General features: G+C 33.7%; 2 protein-coding genes across 3 annotated transcripts in view; both read right to left on the bottom strand.

The window, feature by feature from the left end:
- The window catches only part of Prp16 (ATP-dependent RNA helicase l(1)G0007), a 146097-nt gene that overhangs the window by 107132 nt on the left and 19875 nt on the right, over window positions 1–19090 (bottom strand). The gene's annotated exons all lie outside the window — the stretch shown is intronic.
- LOC142978347 (uncharacterized) lies at window positions 2110–3219 on the bottom strand. The gene has a single exon (XM_076122758.1). The coding sequence runs from the start codon at window positions 2857–2859 to the stop codon at window positions 2110–2112; it is 750 nt and encodes a 249-aa protein (XP_075978873.1). The 5' UTR covers window positions 2860–3219.

The raw sequence follows: 19090 nt of genomic DNA, 5'->3' as shown, positions 1-19090 counted from the left end.
TTGACGCACACCTCTTTCAATAGGAAACTCGTTGCCCGTAGATTCAAGTTTAACTTGTGCAGTGCTTGCTGTATAAACATTTTTAATTATTCTTATATATTTTGCTGGCACCCTTTGCCTTTCTAGAGCGTCCCATATATACTCATGCTCCAATGTATCGAACGCTTTATTAAAGTCCACAAACCCAATGTAATACGTTTTATTATATTCTCTATATTTCTGTAATATTTGTCTTAGAGTGTGTATGTGATCTATGGTCGAAAAATTACTACGAAAACCAGCTTGTTCCTTTGGTTGGTTTTCATCTAGTATATTAGTGATTCTTTGTAGAATGATTTTAGAAAATATTTTATAAATATTGGACATTAAACTGATCGGCCTGTAGTTTCCTATATCGCCTTTGTCTCCTTTCTTATGTAGCAGTATGATGGTCGATTTAGTCCAGTCTTCTGGGATGGTTTCCGTTTCAAGGATTTCATTGAATAGATCTGTTAGTCTTGGTGCTATCACTGGTAACGTTATTTTTAACAGTTCATTTGTGACCAAATCTGATCCAGGTGCTTTATCTAGTTTTTGTGTTTCAATTGATTTTATGGTTTCCTCCTTAAGGATTGTGTTTATCTCGTCCGTATCTGCCGAATTATATTCTTTTATTACTTGGTCACCTTTACGGCTTTGGTATAAATTTTGGTAGTATTCTGTAGCAATTTGTAGAATTTCTGGTCTTTTGCTGGTCTTTCCCCTGTTCTTATTTTTCATATTTGGAATCCAATCCTTTTTGTAACTCATTTCTTTTAGGGCCTTCTTTATTCCGCCTGTTTTTTCTATATGTTTCTTTAGTGTTGCAAACCTTTTTGCTTTCCGTTCTTTTCTTAGTTGTTCGCTTATCTTTTTGCTTAATTCTGCAATTTTTTGGACATTATTATTGTTGCTATGTTTTCTTTGTTGTATAAGTTCTTTCCGTTCTTGTAATAATTGCTTACTTCTAAATGATATCGCTGTCTTACTGGTCATATTTGCTTTTTTAGTTTGTGATTTTAGTTGTTTGAGCAATCGGGTGTATTTTTCTTGAGTCGATATACATTCTTTTTCCCTTCCTTGTAAAGATGTCTCAAGGTTATTTAGAAGTAAATCAGTGTTGCCAATACACTCGATGGCTCTCATATTATTGTGAAATTGTCTTGGTCTTTTAACACGTGTCCCTGATAGTTTAGCTCTAACCAATCTATGATCTGTGTTAAAATTAAAATTTCTTAAGATAGACAGGTCTTCAAAAACTTTTAAGTTGTTAGACATAACATAGTCGATCTCGTTTTTATGCCGGCCATTAGGAGATATCCATGTCCATTTCTTTGATGGTTTCTTTTTGTAAAAACTGTTTATAATGCTTAATTTATTTTCAATAGCAAAGGACACCAATCGTGAGCCGTTTTTACTTCTATTGCCCCATCCGTGATTTCCTACGGTATATTCTTCTCCCGTTTTCTGTGTGCCAATTTGTCCATTAAAATCTCCCATAACTATTAGGTTTTTTGATTCATTTGCAGCAGTTAATTGTAGGTCTGCGTAGAATTTTTCAATTTTTGATATGTCTTCTCTTCTATTGGATTCAGTTGGCGAATACGCCTGGATTATTGACCATATTCGGTCTTCTTCACCATCTACAGGTAATAGAATGTTGAGTAATGCGATCCGTTCTGAAATCCCTCTTAGTTCCTGTATGTTTTTGGCGAGGTTTCTTTTGATCATGAAGCCGACACCGTACAATCCAGGCGTCTCCCCAATATGGTAAAGTATGTATTTACCATGGTCTTCAATTCTTTCCCCTAATCTTCTCACTTCGCTAAGACCAATTATGTCCCATTTTATTTCATCCAATGCTAATTCCAATTCTTGTAGTTTTTCAGTGGTTCCTAGTGATCGACAGTTTAAAGTGGCGATATATATATCGTTATCGTTACGTTTCTTTTTCTGGTTGTTTATCTTTAGAGGGTCGTGGTCATTTTCCCCCACGAGGACCAGTCGGCTTGGGGGAGGTTGGTAGTTTCTGTATGTTTGGTTTTCTATATTTTTGTGTTGTTTTGTTTCCCGGTTGCCGATAGTTAATTGTTATTGCCTATTATCCGCCTTGGGGCACGAGAGAGAGTTGGATCTGCCTCTCATCACATCAAAGGCGTTGCGCCTATTTGTATGTGATGGCGTCCAGACTTGCTGTTTTTTAGTTTGTGTGTTATCACCCGGTGAATAAGCTTCTCCCCTTTTTCTTTTTTCGTTACTTGCATTATTTTCCTTTACTACGAGCTTATCGTACCTGAGATATGCAAAATTCCCTTTTATCCTTTCCTCTTTCAATTTTGTTTGTAACATTTTCCTCTTCTCCAATACTTCTTTAGAATAGTCTTCTGTTATATATATGTCTTTCAGATTTTTCCGAACTCTCAGTATCTCAGTTTTCTTCCATGAATTGACAAGAGAGAGCAAAACCGGTCTCGGTTTTCTGCCTGGGCTTTTCTTGCCGATGCGAAAAATTTGATTTATTTCAAAATCCCCAATATTTATATTTAAGTCTTTATTAAATATGTTCTTCACCACTTCTATTAATCCTGTCGTTGATTCTTCTTCCTCTTGTAATCCAAAAATAATAATGTTGTTTTTCTTCTTATCTCTTTTCATATATTCTATCTCTTTCTCAAGGCTTATTACTTTTTCCTTTAAATCTTTATTTTCTGCTATAATAGGCTTTATTTTTTCATCCATTTTTTCCATGACTGAATTAGTTATAGATTCCTTCAGTTCAAGCGTCTGTTTCTGCATTTCAATTTTCATTTTCTCAAACAAGATTTCGAATTGATCTTCCATGTTTAAGTTTTAATTTTTGCGTAAAATGAATCGCAGCGGTAGAAATTTTTCGTGTTGGCAACACCGACGCAATGAACGAATGATATCGATCCTGTCAAGTTGACTTGACAGTTGACAGTGTCTACTAATGTCACAATCAATTTCTAACCTCACTTCGGTAATCGTTGGTTTTTATAATCAGTTTTACTTTTTCTCACATTCACTTTAATTGCACTGTTAGTTAATATTTACACAAGTCCACTACACGTTAAGATTGTGTTTTCAACTATTTATCGTGTCCAACAGTTCGTAAATGATTTTTAATCACAATAAGTTGGAGGATCTGTACTACAACAATGTTTACGCTTCGAGCACCGGAACCGGAAAAAACCCAGACATGAGACATTGAGACATGTAATGTCGTATAAACGTAATTATATGGTTTGCGTATCATTGCCATTAATATTGGGATACGTTTTATTGCCCTTATTTTTATTGCGTATGGCATCTCCTGCACTAATCACACTTTTACATTAATGTCTCTCAACCAGTCAGCTGTCACTATATTGAATTAACCCTTAATATATACGTAGTTACTCAATGACCGTTGCCCGAAATACAACCCTGTGTAATAAAAATAAGAGTTCAATATAAGCTCAAAACGTAATACTAAAATCAACACTTCTTCTTAAATTCAATTTTAAGTAAAATCACACCGTACAAATTTAACACAAGTCTGTTTGTAAATTAATTGTTTGCAAAATTACACCTATATGTTTAACCTCAAATATAATCAAGATCCCATACAAACCACATGATTTTGATATTTGCCGAACACTATGTTTGCTAAGTCACTGTTTGGTGCTCGTGACGCACTTATGAATAGTATATACATAAGTATACATAGTAACAAAGTTCATGTTCGCAAGGTGTAATGTTCGTGCGCGTGCGCCTCAAAAGTGTCTGACGTGTCACCTTCTAAATTATATTGGTCTTCATTAACATGTACCTACCAAAAAAAAATACTTGACAATTTACATTTATTGCTTTATTTGTTTATAAGGGCTTTAATTACCCACTTTTCCCTTTTGACGATTTATGTAGTGACTTTAACACAGATAAATTTGACAAAAACAAATTCATGTTATAGATCTTTGACATTACACGCATTTTGCACACCAAATTTATTATAAGTAGCAAATATTTTTCCAAGTGCTTTCGGAAAAAATCCGGGTTCAGACAGCAAATTCAAGAAAGGAACTGTAAAAGCACCGAGAAACCTTTTCTTTCACAGATACATACGATAGTACACGTTATATACTTAAATATATAAATAAAATCGTGACCTCTTTAAAGCAGTGTTTATTAAAGCTACGTGAGAATATTGTTGCTTTTTGTACGTTTTCATTTGTATTGTCAGATGTATTCTAATTATAACATCACGGAATGAGTGCGCTTACGCAGGTATTTGATTGTTTAACAACTTTATTATAACAACTCATCATTCAATTTCAACATGCCAGCATCTGGTTTTTATGGAACATTCTAGACGTTTCTTTACTCCAATGAAAACACATTTTTACTTTTAAAACATATCTCCGTACGAGAAATATAACCAAAAGAAAATTAGATACTAAATATAGGCAAATGACCAATCAGATGTATAAGTTATCATGTTTCAGTTAGTCGGAATTGGTGGCATTGACCGGGCAAATATGCAAACAGAGCCTTTGATAGAAATAGGTCATATCAGTAGTTATATCAAAAGTAAACATTGTTGTTGCTGTTTTGTTTTAATTCATAGCACAGCAAAGCATCTTCATAATAAGTTCAGAATTTATACTTTACATACACGAAATTCACATTTGAATAACATTGGGTGAAAACCTTTACATTTGAAAATAAGTATTTAAACTTTTCTGAACAACAAAGACATAAAAATTATAATTGGACATAAAAAACAAACGATTTGATTTATAATTCTTATAAAATTACATTCCAAATTCATATAAATCATGTCATAAGTACAAATAAATCAATAAAAACAAGTGCAATCATAAAACAATGGCGTACACTTCCGACACGTCTCGGAAGTGAAGTGACCGACCTTTCTCAAGACCTTCGCCTATACGGCACAAATAGTTTAATCACTGTGTGCTTGTTTGCTCATCTGATCTGTGTACTCAGTATACAGAGTGGAAAAATTAATGGTCTATGGAGAGAAACTACTTTAAATCATTTTAATCAATACCGTCCCACGGCTGATCTAGGATTCCTTCTCGGAATGGGGAAGGGACTTCGAGTCAGTATGGTGACCAAGTCCCGTTAGTGGAATTTAGAGGTAGATTCCATCGGGAACAGTTTCAGATAACTCTCAGATGTCTTTTGCTCAAATCCCTAGAAACGTATCTTCTCCATCTATACCTACATTTTGTTATACATGACAATCTACAAGTACTAACTATGCTCCAGACCTGCGTTTGAGACCTAATGTGATGTTATGTGTGTTTTTCTTCTTTTACCAGCAATGCCATTCAGTTATACTTAAGTCAGTAACCATCCTGTATACGCTGATGATGCAGTTTTTGCCTTGGATCTGTTTGTAATAGTGGAAATGGCCTTTAATTTGAACGATATGCAAACATTTGCGAAGATTTTTTCATGTTTTGTAGTAGAGTAAACAGTTGTAAAGTTTACGTAAGACGTGGAAGTGCTTTTAGCGTGTTTTATTAGAGACAATGAATTACAGGAAATGCTGTAACATCATAAAAGATTATCTAGACTTTTGTTTGTTGATTTATTTAAAGTAAAATTGGCGAAAAACTTTATTGATTACAGGACATTGTATTTTAACCCAGAACGTGAAAAGGACGAGATCTTTTATTAAATCTATTTTATGTTTCGGCGCTGATAACACTGGCCGTAGTCGCAAGCTGAAAGTCTCTTTACTCAAGTATCCTATAATCATTCATGTATAATATCAATATAATAAAATGAATGAATGGATTCCAGTAAAAAAATACAGAAATACTATAAACTAACATAAACATGGCGTCACAAATATATTTAATTAAGTTTTTTCTGTGGTCTCGTGGTTCGAAGAATAGTCAGTCGCGGTCAGTGCGGCGACGACACTGACGTCACGGCGCTTCAGGAGGCCTGTCCTTCCCGTAGTGAGAAACACGTGGTAACGACCGCGTAGTGCTATGCTAAGTAGTATTGTAATACTTAGTAGAGAAACGCTAATGGATTTGTATATTGAAACCAATTTATAGGCTTGTGAATATATTATTTTAAAGTAGAGTTTCATTCGTTTTATGTCTATCGCAATCAGTTTAAGTAAATGAAATTTGCGTTTTCAAATTACTTTGGTATTTTTTCAGAACTTTATCTGTAAGATATAGACCTCACTGCAAGTAGTATTGTCATCAGAAAACTTAAAACAATAAACAATTTTAAGGTAAAAAGAATCGCACTAGCATTTTGATAACTATTCCCATCCACATAGCCAATTCCACAAAGCGTCTTGTAAAGTTGTTGAAACGCAAATAATTATTATTCTACTCACAACTTCTAACCTAACCTGTCAAATACATTTACACATACTTTTATAAGATCGTTGTCCTTCAAACACCTTCAACCCTGTAAAGTGTAAGTGACAGTGCTAATAAAATCCTCACTTAACTACGTAACAGTTATCGCCCACGTACACATACGTCAGTCTGTTTGGCACGTCTCGCGATTACAATTAGCAAACTTAAGCATTCTTCCATCATGACTCATTACTCAATAGATACTTTTTTGTACTGAAAATGTTACTAATACAAGGTTTTAGAATTTTATATAGTAAGGTGTGTGTTTTTGTAAGCTAGTTAATACATTAAAGGCTTCATACATTAACATATTTGGTCACTTTAACTTTCGCTTTTCACGTTTACGACAAGTGTAACCTGCCGAATCGTTGCATACTTAAGTAAAACGGATGGTTGAATCGATAGTGAATTTTCTTGTAACAATAAACAATATGTAATGTAGTATTAGATTTATGTATATGATTTACTAAATTTGACGTTAAAACCAGCAAGACTATTATTTAAAAGATTAGATTATATACTTAGTTTATAATAATGCGCGAATATCATGTAATTCTGAAGAAATCGTTAAACTGTAACATTTCTAACTTAGATAGGTCTAAATCTACTCAATAACTAAGCTTCAACGGGCAGAATAATTTAATCAAGGAATGGAAGCTAACAAGCGTGTATTCAGTGGGATGGTGCAACGCTGAGACAATTTATATTATATACGTATAATGTATCTATATATTTCACGCAGCCGTAATAGGATGTAGGCGGGAATGCTGGCCGCTGGTGCGAATTAATTGCATTCGAGTCCGCCTACGAACAATCATTCATACGAACAGTAATTAATATAAATAATCTGAGTATTTCTACAAAACAAATATTGTACATACAACGATTAAATTAGTCAAAATTATGAAGGTTAAGATGCTATAACCATATGTATCTATTTGAATTGTTGAAAAGAATAACTTCAAACAGTTTGTGAATAAGACTTGGAGAAGGAAAGCAAAGACCAAGTTGATGATGGGTAGAAAGCTTAAGTTTATCCGCATTGGGTTGATAGATATTGAAAATAATAACAACAGTCTTCATATCTTTACTTCTATCTAGATCGCTAGTAAGATGCTCAAAATTTATACATGTGCAACAGACTAATTTGCAACCAAAATCAGCTTTTAAATTCATAGCCATTCTTCTACTTTACGGCCACTTAGAATGTTATTGTGACCTCAAAAGATATATTTTTGTATTCAAATATTAAGCTATGAATAGAGTATCACGTGATGAATAATATATTAGGATAATTCGGAACGTACGTCGATAATGGCTTTAAGATGGCATTTACTTGGTTATTTATAGAAATAAGTTAAGAACCTTTGTATAAAAGGACATAGATTAATTAAATGATTGTGTAGGCGAAAGTATAAGCTCTAGTTGATTTTATTAGAGGGTATACACTGGACTGTGGACAGTAGAAGAATATGGATATGTTGTAAACAGCAGTATTATTTTCAATATAGTGATTAATATAATACTTCACTTTGTTATGTGATTGATTAAATCTTATACTCGGCCCCAGGTCTTCCCGGTGATGTACAAACTTTTCTTTGTCTCGCCCTTATCTCACGTTGCGTAGGAATTCGGCTGATGCTTTTACGGTTGCCCGTCTAAAGGCAATCCTCATTGGGAACTATTGGTAAAATTGGTGTCTAAGCTTACTGAGAATTATTCTAGACGTCTTTCAAACCGTCTGTCGTTTTGAAACTGCCTTATCTATCTTTAAGACACTCTGAATCCCCAAGATTGCATATCATTATGACTAATATTGCGAGTTCTTAGTGCTTGTTCACGTTGGAACTCGCGGGCGCGGTGGCGGTCGCGAGCGCGGGGACGTGGCGATTTGTGTTCACGTTAGCCGCCAGGCGGGCGTTTGGCTCAAACTGGCTCAAACTGGTTAATCTTACTTGACATCGCGAGTGGATCGCGCCCGCCACCGCTAGTTCGACGTGAACACACACGAACATCTTCACTTGTTTGATATTGGCGCGAGCCCGCCACGCGGGCCGCGCGCGACGCCGCTAGCTCGCCCGCGACTTAGACCGCGCGAACGGTTTGTACGTGAACACTTCGGTACATCGCCATACGTTTGATATTTCGCGACCGCGCCCGCCACCGCGCCCGCGAGTCAACGTGAATGAGCACTTAGTCACAAATGTCATTGATATGTATCTGATATCATCACAAATCCATATTCATATGGAATATACATATACCGCATGTTATTTTCCAGGATTTATATTTTTCCTTTATTTTCCTCCAAGTAATGTGTGTCCTCTCTTTATTTGAAGAATGTCCTAAACGACCTCTAATATTTTTAAACGTTAGACTGTCTAGCCTTTTCATGTTACTATTTACTATGATATTGAAGTTTTTTGTTTGGAAGCAAAAAGATGTTGTTTACATCGAGTATACCGTAAGCGTTATTTGTATTGCGAGTAGTAAGTATGCACTTCATACTTAAATAAACAGTGTGTTTTTTGTAGAAAATATAGACTTCCTGACACACGTCTTTTAATGAATTTAAGTGTAGCCAGCTTATAAAAAACATGTACATATACTTAGACTTATATTTGTTTGTACAGCGCCTTTTGCAATACAAGACTATTACTATCTAGTCAATGCAATTTCTTTTTACACTCGGTTTGTAAAATCTTCATCGGCTTTCTTCTATATAATGGGATACTTATTTTTTTCTCTTCTGTCAAATTAGCTGGTGTACAATTGAAAATATGGTCCAGCTTTAAACATTTATAATGCCTAGAGCAACCCGCGCTGAAACGTCAAGCAAACTGAGTAGAAATACTTGACTTTCTCATGTTATATTTAGTACATATCTATCTAGATATGTACTAAATATAACATGAGATTTTACAAACCGAGTGTAAAAAGAAATTGCAAGTTAAGAAATAACCAGGACAACTTTTACACTTTGCAGTTGGCTCCTTCAGGACTTTACTAGCAGCGATAACATGAATTTTGTATGAAACAAATAAAACGTACTTGCGAACCATCTTAACTTTCTCGAGGGTCTTAAAAACTGTGTACTTACTGTCGTACGCGTTTACAGATACTACTGAAAAAAACATAAATGATAAATATATACTACAATTGTGAATGCGATGGCTATTCTGACCACCAACTTTAACCACTTAACCAATTTTAACGAAATTTGACACGGTGATAGTTTATGCACCATAGTGGGGACCCCATAGTAGTAGCCATAGTTTCCTTTTTTTAATAAATTGATGCCTAAGCGACTTAAATAGAAGCTAAAACATTGAACGCGTCTAAAGACGCGTGCGTCAGCCAGTATTTTATGAAGACGTAAATAAAATTACAAATAGGTTTTTCTGTATTTCTCAATACCTAATGTGTCAAAGAGTTTCCTATAAGGGGAATATTCATATCAATAAATAATACATACCAAGATTAGCTAATGGATAATTTAATTTCATCATTATATAGATTGCAATTATGATACATGGAATAGATTACATCCTGTAAACAAGGGGCCGTGCATCATAAAGTGACAGTAGTAATATACAGCATGTACTCATTTTGAATACGTGTCTGAATGGTCCGTAAAAATGTTTCCTGATTATAAGTATAATTTTATAAAGTCATTTACGGCTTTTATAGCAAAGGAGAATGTGGATTGTATTGTTGTATTTATGTGAAAGTTTTTTTAATCCATTGAAGATAATCTCTTATTAGTAGTACTTTTGTACACCACCTTCACCTAATTATTTCCGAAGATTTATACTTATACTCATCGTAACCTCTAAAAGTACCTGTATCAAAACCACTAACTGCCAATCACTTTTCCGTATACCGTTAGACTTTAACCATTACGCCACACGGTACAAAATATTAATCAACATTTATAACACACATGGGTACATGACCTACATCTTAAACCAATTAACATACCATTGAAGAATAAATGGTAGACAAGCCTATTACTACCGATTCTCTAAGGACAATCGGTGAGTCATCGAGCACACCTTGTTTGAACATACATTCATACTTATGAGACTAATATTATTACGAACGAATGTTTGTCTTTACGATTTTACCGCTAAACAAGTGAACTGATTTTGATTAAATTTAACATAAGAGATAGACCAGTGATCAGACAGCCTTCATTGTTTCAAATCAACCCCAAAAAGCTACAATTGAAAATAAAAGATAGTTAGAAAACCTTGCTTAGATTAATAGTAGACCCTTACGGATTTTTCATTTCATTTGAGCTTCTTTCAGCCATTTTTTGCAAAAAACTAGCCTGTATATCCCCTGAATCTCAATTATGCTAAACTCATCAAAATTGCTCTCGTCAATGACTTAGCTCAGACAAACACACAGACTTTCGGATTCATAATATTTTCATAGATTACATGCGCGCAGAACCACAATCATTAGCTAGTTCTTTCATACACAAAGTACATCATGACGTATTTAGGTGGGCTCGTGCATGACTCATTACATTGAATGGGATTCCAAAGGGTTCCATATTGAATGATCCTGGGGGACTAACTGCGCAGTTTTCTATGTGCTGTCTTACACGTCTACGTGAATCAATGAATGTTACGACACGTCATTCTAATAGGCTTGTTTAGATGGGGATATACGTAAGGAATATTGAATTGCGAAATTGCCTACGTAATATTACGAAGGTGTTGTGAAATAGATAACAGAATATATTTATCTATAAACTGGAAAGGGCTATGGCAAAAACAGGGACGGATGAGACGATAAAGTTACGAGACTCAGTAAAAATATCTATTTCAAAAAATCTCGTTAAAACACTGATAAAGTTATTCCTAAAACTACATTCTTCAAACAGCATAAGTCATAACATTGTCTGAAGGAAACTAACGATTCAAATCTCTGTTGAATGGAAGCCGACAATGGAACCGGCTTCTGTTTACTCGGCAAAGGGAAACAAAAGTTAAGCTGTTTCTTTTTATTGTAAAGGCACGAAAGTTCTAGAATTATCAAAACTGGTCATTGAAAATAAAGAATGAACTTGTTTACACATAATATTATGACATCTATTAAGAATAAAAAACTTAATCTTTTTTAGAAAACCTAAGATCATGATAATATTGATGTAATCCGATCATATTACTTTTTATTTTATTATATTTTAAGAAACTCCTAATGGCAAACATCCCAGAACATAATAACAAAAAAAACTATTGAATAAAGCAAATTTTGCGTATTCACAAGAATTTAAAATAACTTCTGTCAAATCATCTGTGAAACTCGGACATATTGTATCACTCATAGAACGACTTTACAAAGACTTTTAAAACAGTTAAATAACACTTCAAAAAAACTTCGCACTCAAATAAACTACTTAATTTTTTTAGATTTTCGTACGAATTACGAGAAATATTATGATTATATATTTCACTAGGCAAAATATAGTTTTAGTGTCAATGAAACAAAACATGAAGGAATGGGTAAACTATGATCCGAAATATCTATAAGCCGTCCAACATTTTAAAACTAGATTCAACAGAATAATCGGCTTCCAAGGTTACTTCCACAGTTTGCAAAACTTGTATTATAATATGTTTATGACGTGCACGGCTTTTCCTATTCTCATGCATAATGAGAACGGGTGTGTACATTATAATAGCAAATTAGTTATCGACGTCTGCTCGCTCTTTATAGGTTTAAAGACTTGTCATAACGGTGGGTGACTGATTTAGGACACTATTGGAAAGTAATATGATCGATTAATCTGGAAGTTGTTCGTTTGTTTGGACACAACAAACCTCAAAAACGACTGGTCTTAAGCTAGAGAGTTCTTTTATGTTAATGTTCTCACATTTTCCCAAGTCTTTTGGATTACCTTGGTACCTTTAATTTCTACGTGATATTAGATATCTATAGGCTTCCCAAGCTGTTCGAACGTGTAAAATTCTTTCATGATAATGGGTCTTGGATCTGATATAATAAATAACTCCTATACGGTCTGTTGAATGTTTGCGTTAGGAAATGATAATGAGCCGAGTTATCACAAATCCTTTTTAGTTGACATTCTAAGTGAATGCAAACCAGCGATACTTATCAGTCGTATATTAATATTCAATTTCCAAGTCCTTACGCGTCGACCTTTTATGTTTATCTTGAAGTCACAGTGCTTGTAGTTTATTTCATTTTAAACTAACAAGTTTTATTTACTTGTTAATTTCATAACTGACCAGTCGTCCATACGATTTATACCAATATTTTTATTTCACAACTTAGTATTGCTCTTATAATATTCTGCAATTTATGACGCAAATATTACCATCGATCTATCCTTATTTACACTCCAGTTAAAATATTTATCCCCGTCTTACTCGATGTACGCAAATGTATCTATTTTCCTTTTGTAGACGTTAATCAAAAATACAGTACTAATAAATTGAAAATATCCTTATTGTCACTGCTAGTGCTTATATATCGCAGTAGTTATGTATTATTGAATTTCCTTCTAATATTATACATGCGAACGTTTGCAAGAATGGACGAAAGTATATTTGTTTGTTACTCTTTCTCAAAAAAAAAAAAATAACTTGTAGTCGGATTTTAATAAAATTTCGTATACTAATAACTTATAAGCAGGATTAACACACACAATATTTTTCTCCTTGGGACATCCTTTCACATGGACGCAGTCGCGGGCAGAAGATAATACATTAATAAAAACTATGCCAATACGCATGTCTTCTTAGAAAGAGAAGAGCAAACGTAAAATCTCAACTGACCACGTGCGCTTACGCACGTACACAATAACGCTTATGTTGTATTAAAATATCTATTAATATAACGCTACTGGTATATAAAAGGAAAATGAGTAATTAAACCAATTCACTTTCGTTATATCCTCGCACTCGAAAATCAAGTAGGCGTTATCAGTTACGTATATAAATAAATAAATTGAACTTATTGTCCGTGTGTCTGTCCCACTGCTGGGCAATTGTCTACTGGAATAAGCGTGGGAGAGTTTTGAGTCTAACACACTGACTATGTGTCAAATTATACATAGATACCATCAAATTTTAAACTATATATTGTTAAATGCACAAAACGACACTTTTTTCTCAGAAAAGTATGTAGAGACTAAAAAACGCAACTTACGATGCCTACAAACTTCTTTTGCTTCAAACACATATATAGATTTATCACGAATTCAATTTTTTATTTATTTCTTTTAAAATTTACATCTCAGTTTATCTATTCTTTATCTAAAATATTTGTCGTAAATGACATAAGCATCGCTTTACCAAAAAAAATAGAATATTGGATGTAAAAAGAGAAACACTACCTACATACAAAAAAGAAAAAAGTACACACCATTTTATTTAATTAAACCGGTTACACAAGAGAAAATTCTAGAATACGTTTTATAATATGCAAAAAGGGTAAAGTGAGGGATTTTACCTGTATTTAGGGCAGGTTAGCTGACGTTTGTAAAGGTGTAACCGTCTGAGGTAATATCATAAACGTTTTTGTTTTTCCTGTTACACCGGACAATAAAGAGTTTATTGTGGAGAGGAATTCTGTGACTGCAATTAAATTTAATTAGGTATATACTGCAGTCATTTGTGAATGTCCATTCCATGTTTGTAGAAATTTTTGAGAACATTTACTACGAACAGGATTTTTGAACTTAGTATCCATTCCACTGCTGATTTTGTACTAGATCGTGTATGGCCACCCCTAATATTGTTATATTACCTTTATTTAAATATTATTGAAAATCATTAAGATAATGTTGTGGAAATAAGACACAGTATGCCTTAATGTTCAACCACAGATTGTCAAGTATAATTCTACAAAAGCCTCATATCAGTGAAGGATACTATTCATTAATGTTCTCAAAAGTCACAATAGCTATTAACCCATAAAGTATTTTACTCAATAAACAAATGAATACGTCAATGAACCAGCGATTAGGTTTTTAGGGCAGGCGAAAATTACAAGAATCGTATCAATAATTCGTCGAAATATTGAATCATGTTCGAACCTGAATCAATAGCCATTAAGGACTCAAATACTGAATAATCTTTTACATTTACTGATACAATTCGAAGATAACGAAGCGAAGCAAATAGATGGAAAATTCTCGATTATTTTCTAATGAACGGCAAAACAGCTGTGACATAATGTACACTGAAAATAAAGTGGATTTAAAAATAAAATGGTGATGGAAAGACAGGGTTGCTATTCGTCTCGATTTATTTAGTTATAAGCGAAGATTTACTAGTAGGTAGTCCAGGTTTTATGGCTACATTAGGGACTCGAAACCATGATTAAGCCTACCAGAGTAGTTCGTAACAGCATAGCGTTTACCTCTACCATAGCGTCAGACACGGGCGCTATCAAATATTTCATTCAACTTCGATTGAAAGATAGAAATTATTACATTTCGTTTTCGTTGTTCTGTTTTAATTTTGATGTTCAAAAAAGGCGCTTTTTTCACGCTTCTCATTACAGACTGTCGATTTATAGATAACAACCCTAAATATCTATTTGTTGCTAGAAACTTCTATTAGCAGACACAGCTTTGACTTGTATATAGGTCAAGGTTACATTGAAGGACGCACATGCGCGAACATGAATACTTATTGGATCAAATGCATCGAGTTTAACCAAGGATTCTGTTTCAAGGCCCTTGGAAGGGAAAATGGTTTTGTTCTATTTTGTTCTTGTGTTTATTTGTTGCTTTGACTTTTACGGTATTGTAGATATATTGTTTTTTGCAGCAGTAGTAATGTATAATACGAAAATTCCATGGATTAGGAGTAAAATAACAGTTACAGTTTTAAGGTATGGCGGTTTGTACACAATACATAATACTAACTAGTTAAACGGATCTTAAACGCTTTAAAGGTTACCTTATGAGTTACTCCATGTTTCCACCGACATTCGTAGGAAAAGTTATTTCAATTTGCTTAAGTTTCACGCATAGTAGAGTAACATAAAACATCACAAGTATCATATAGAAGAACGTAATTTTTACACTAAGAGTTCCAATATTATTTCTACAGTAAATGAAGCATTTTATCTACACTGTGCCAGCTGCATCCAGAGAAAGATTAATCAATACTTATTTTATATTAAGAATTCTTAGTAACAATACGTTAATTTCCGAAAAAAAGATAACATATCCACTATCGGACATTCATAATAATATCGGGCGTATCTCACGGAAAAGGTCTTAAAGGTCAACATAACGGTACATTGAGTTTATTCCGGAACTGGAAAAATATCCACAAATACAATGGTTATCGTACACTATTTATAGAATTCTTCATCTTCTTATCTTTGGATCAAATACATCCTATCTTGGGTAGACGAAAATATTTGTTCCTTGGTTATTTTTGTATAGATTCTATTTGGCTTCGTGTACAAATCTATCAAGATTATTTGGTCTGTGTTTGAGTTATGTCTTCTTACATATTATTGTGTTAACAACTCATGGTGTAAATATTTGATTTATTTTGTTGTTTATTTGATATGTACTCCTTAGGAGACAATGAACTGTAATGCAACAAAATACAAAAACAAAATAATTCAAAAGTTTTGCAATGGTAATACTTTTTAAGACAGTAGGTACTAATAGGGCAGTAATAAAAGATTTTCACCAACAGATCGACTTGTAGAAAATAGCATTGGCATTAGGTCCGCATTTATACATTGTTTTTCATTCATCACATATTACAGTTCCTGTAAGTTTCGCGATGGTAACTGGGAGACAGTGGTGAGGTAGATCCCATAAAAGATAGAGAGAAGAACTTGGCTCATACAACCCAGAATGGATACAGAGGCTTGGGTTACAGTAAAACGCTACGGGAGAGGCTTTTACCCAGCAGTGGTACAATAAATATAGGCTTATATTAGTAATAATGCATTCTGCATTCTACTAGTGCTAAAATTAGTCTGAAAGTTGTTTACAAAAAGCAATAGTCCAAACAACCTATTATAAATGTGTCACCTCAAGTCACTTGCAAATAATCTGAGAACAAGTTTTTTTGCTTAAAAGGTATCAAGTAATATAATGATTCACAAACTCGATTCGCTCACGAGACTTAATACGAACGAATTTATAAAAACGAGACGGTTAGATATTATACATAATTATAGTATTTATACGCATAGAAGTTGTTTGTTTCGCTTGGGTTATTGGGTTGATAAAAAACTACTGCATAATGTTGTATGGTTCTTTTATTGCTTTGACGGTCCATACTGTTCTTCGTGCTATGACTATGTTTATTACATTGGATCCCCAAAGGGTTTTTTTAGTAATGCCAGTATTCGTTTCAAGTAGTTATTTGTTTGCCTAAAGTTTGAGGTAACTGTGATGACTAAAAGAGAATTGGCGTAACTTTGCAGAAAAAGTGCCTATTTTGGTTTCTCTAGACTCTACATTGACTTCGAGGGTAGAGTTTCGTTTTAGTAGTTTGACCAGCAACTTTAAAGCGTTTATAAATTGAAAATACCTTTTTTTATTAATCTAACAAGTCAGTCATTGCGGTGGCTTATCAAATGACATGACAAATGATTTTTTATCAATGACAAACAAATTTTATAACATTTATAATTGCTTCCTTGACATTGTTTTCAGGATTTTAGCAATTTGGTATTAAATGTTTACAAGTAAAGAATATCAACTTGTTTGACTGACTTTCTTAATTTTTTTTATGTAGAGTTATGGATTTGCGTAGAGTTTATAAGTTATAGAAAATTATTACGTATTTTTGTGACTGGCACTGACACTTGACAAACCAAATATAAAAAGTCCTTTACGTTATATTGCAGGAATAAAGTTCTATATAGTTTTCTTGATCATGTTGTTGGCACTTCTAGTGATTGATACAGACATTAGGAGGCCAGCGATTGTGATGAAGTGATGAACCATATCATAAACAGCAAGAGATATTTATGCGCATAAAACTGCAACGCTACCCTTTCGGAAGACCCTATATTATGACCGAGACCGACCGAAAAAAAATAACAAATTAGGACGCGAGCGTCACACCAGCCAGTTACATGTTTAAAAGCTACGTGCCATCGGCCATGTACACACAGTCAAACAATCTAATACGGGTCACCTGAACAGAATCACTAATTATGACCATATGACCATGTAATGTTGACAGTGTACAAACCGGTTTACGCGAGCTATTCTTAACACGTTACGACTTGTTACGCGATGAGATAATACTTGATATCATTTATTCTTTAATTTGAGCAAAAAATTCTAAAGCTCAATGAATGACACATGAAATGTTTTTTTTAATTCTTTAACTAGCCGACTCGCGCAACTTCGCTTGCGTCACATAAGAGAATCATAATTTTCCCCGTTTTTGTAACATTTTTCACTGGTACTCTGCTCCTATTGGTCGTAGCGTGATGACATATAGCCTATAGCCTTCCTCGATAAATGGGCTATCTAACACTGAAATATTTTTTTAAATCGGACCAGTAGTTCCCGAGATTAGCACGTTCAAACAAACAAACAAACAAACAATCAAACAAACAAACTCTTCAGCTTTATAATATAAACTAGTCCCAAAAATTAAGGGATATAAAAAAAGAATCCAAATTTTTGGGTGATTTTCAACAAGCTGTAACTCCGAGGAAAATGGTCGTACAGAAAAAATAAAAAAAGCAAATTGTAGCTCCAAGTGTCTAGTTTTTAGATATGACCATGAAAATTTTTTGTCATGGCCAGGTCTGGAGAAATCCTACGAAAACTACCAAAAAAATTTTTTTCCAAATTTTTTCCCTCCTAAAAAAAGGTCCACGGGCTTCAAAAAATTTTTTTTGATTCTTTCGTTCTAAAGTTCTTTTAGAAAATTTAATCCTCTTTAATTTGCCGTATTCAAAAAGCCTGTACGACGATTTGCCACGGAGTTATCGTCAATCAAAGCAAAAAAGTTATTTTTGACTTTGATATTCAATAACTCCGGAAATAATGATTGTACAGGAAATCAAAGGAGGGTTTTGAAAACTGCACAATATTCCCTATAAGAAAATGTAAACATCTTTGAAGAAAAAAAATTTTTTTTGAATTGAAACCTCGGACTGAAAAAAAGACAAAAATTCGCGAAATTAAGGATATTTGGATAACTTGGTATAACTTTGGATAAAATGGATGAACGAAGGATATCGTCGGTAATTTTTCAACCTCAAAGTGTCCCCTAAAATCCTTCAAAAATTCAAAGCGCTGCGATTTTTTTTTCATTGTGCTCCTAAGCTTCAAATTCTTTGTTGTTGCAAAAATCACCATTGTGAGCAATTTTGTGATTTTTATTCATTTTTTTAATAAAAAAATTTTTTCCTCTCTAAAATCTTTATTTTTTCGATTAAAAAGCAAATCGCGTGCCTATGCTCACTCCACGACATCGTCGAGCCCGATTGGCTTATGTGCATGACCATCACGATTGGGGTCGTAGACAGTGGACCAGCGTCTTATGGACTGACGAATCTCGATTTTGACTTCATGGCAGCGATAGACGATCTCTCGTTTTGCGATTTGCTTTTTAATCGAAAAAATAAAGATTTTAGAGAGAAAGAAAAAAATTATTACAAAAATGAATAAAAAC

This window comes from Anticarsia gemmatalis, chromosome 14 (genome assembly GCF_050436995.1).
Source record: "Anticarsia gemmatalis isolate Benzon Research Colony breed Stoneville strain chromosome 14, ilAntGemm2 primary, whole genome shotgun sequence".
NCBI classification, from domain to species: domain Eukaryota; kingdom Metazoa; phylum Arthropoda; class Insecta; order Lepidoptera; family Erebidae; genus Anticarsia; species Anticarsia gemmatalis.
The sequence above is the reverse complement of the archived record's forward strand: the minus strand, read 5'-3'. Positions and strand labels throughout refer to the sequence as shown.

Coding starts and splice junctions, on each gene's coding strand:
- LOC142978347 (XM_076122758.1), bottom strand. CDS start 2,859: ATGGAAGATCAATTCGAAATCTTGTTTGAGAAAATGAAAATTGAAATG.